The 609-nt window shown below is 56.2% G+C and overlaps 1 protein-coding gene across 1 annotated transcript in view; it reads right to left on the bottom strand.

The window, feature by feature from the left end:
- Positions 1–186: 186 nt before the first annotated feature.
- Positions 187–609, bottom strand: part of LOC113980516 (CLK4-associating serine/arginine rich protein-like) — a gene marked incomplete at its 3' end in the record, with an annotated part of 4,090 nt that continues 3,667 nt past the window's right edge. The window contains exons 7-8 of the mRNA XM_027707746.1: positions 502–543; positions 187–411 (exon numbers count right to left, since the gene is read on the bottom strand). Coding sequence (XP_027563547.1) covers positions 187–411; positions 502–543 — 267 coding nt within the window. The remainder of the gene's footprint in view (positions 412–501; positions 544–609) is intronic.

Genomic DNA, 609 nt, shown 5'->3' with positions numbered 1-609 from the left:
CCAGGAAAAAACCAGAAAAAAACAAAAAAAAAACCAGGAAAAAAATGGGAAAAAAACCAGAAAAAAACGAGAAAAAAACAGAAAAAACAGGAAAAAAATAGGGAAAAAAGTAGAGAAAAGTAGGGAAAAGGAGGGAAAAGTAGGAAAAAGGAGGGAAAAGGGGTTGTGTGGGTGTGAGTTCCGGACCGTGCCGAGGCGCCGTGAGCCGTGGTGGCTCCGGGGCCAGCCGGGCCTTTTCCGGGAGCGCCTTTTCCGGGAGCGCCTTTTCCCGGAATTCCGGAGGGTTGGGAAGCGGCCGCCGCCTCCTCGTCGCTGCCGCCGAAGGAGGTGATGAAGGTGATCTTCTCCTCCTGCCCCACCGAAGGAGTTCGGGAGCGGGAGCGGGAGCCGGATGTGGATTCCGAGGGGGAGCTGCGGGAGGAGGAGGGAAAGGGATGTTCCCGATCCAATCCCATTGGGAATGGTGGGAATTCTGGGGGATTTGGGGGGTTTGGGACTCACCGTTTGTAGGGGTCGTAGGTGGGGCTGTCCCGGCGGGCGTAGCTGTGGGAATACAGAGGGAATGGGATTGGGATGGGAACAGGGATGGGATGGGAGTGGGGACAGGGA

The sequence above is a fragment of the Neopelma chrysocephalum genome, unplaced genomic scaffold (assembly GCF_003984885.1).
Source record: "Neopelma chrysocephalum unplaced genomic scaffold, ASM398488v2 Primary Assembly neopelma1_94494, whole genome shotgun sequence".
In the NCBI taxonomy this organism is placed as follows: domain Eukaryota; kingdom Metazoa; phylum Chordata; class Aves; order Passeriformes; family Pipridae; genus Neopelma; species Neopelma chrysocephalum.
Note: the sequence above shows the minus strand (reverse complement) of the source record. Positions and strands in the feature narration are given on the sequence as shown.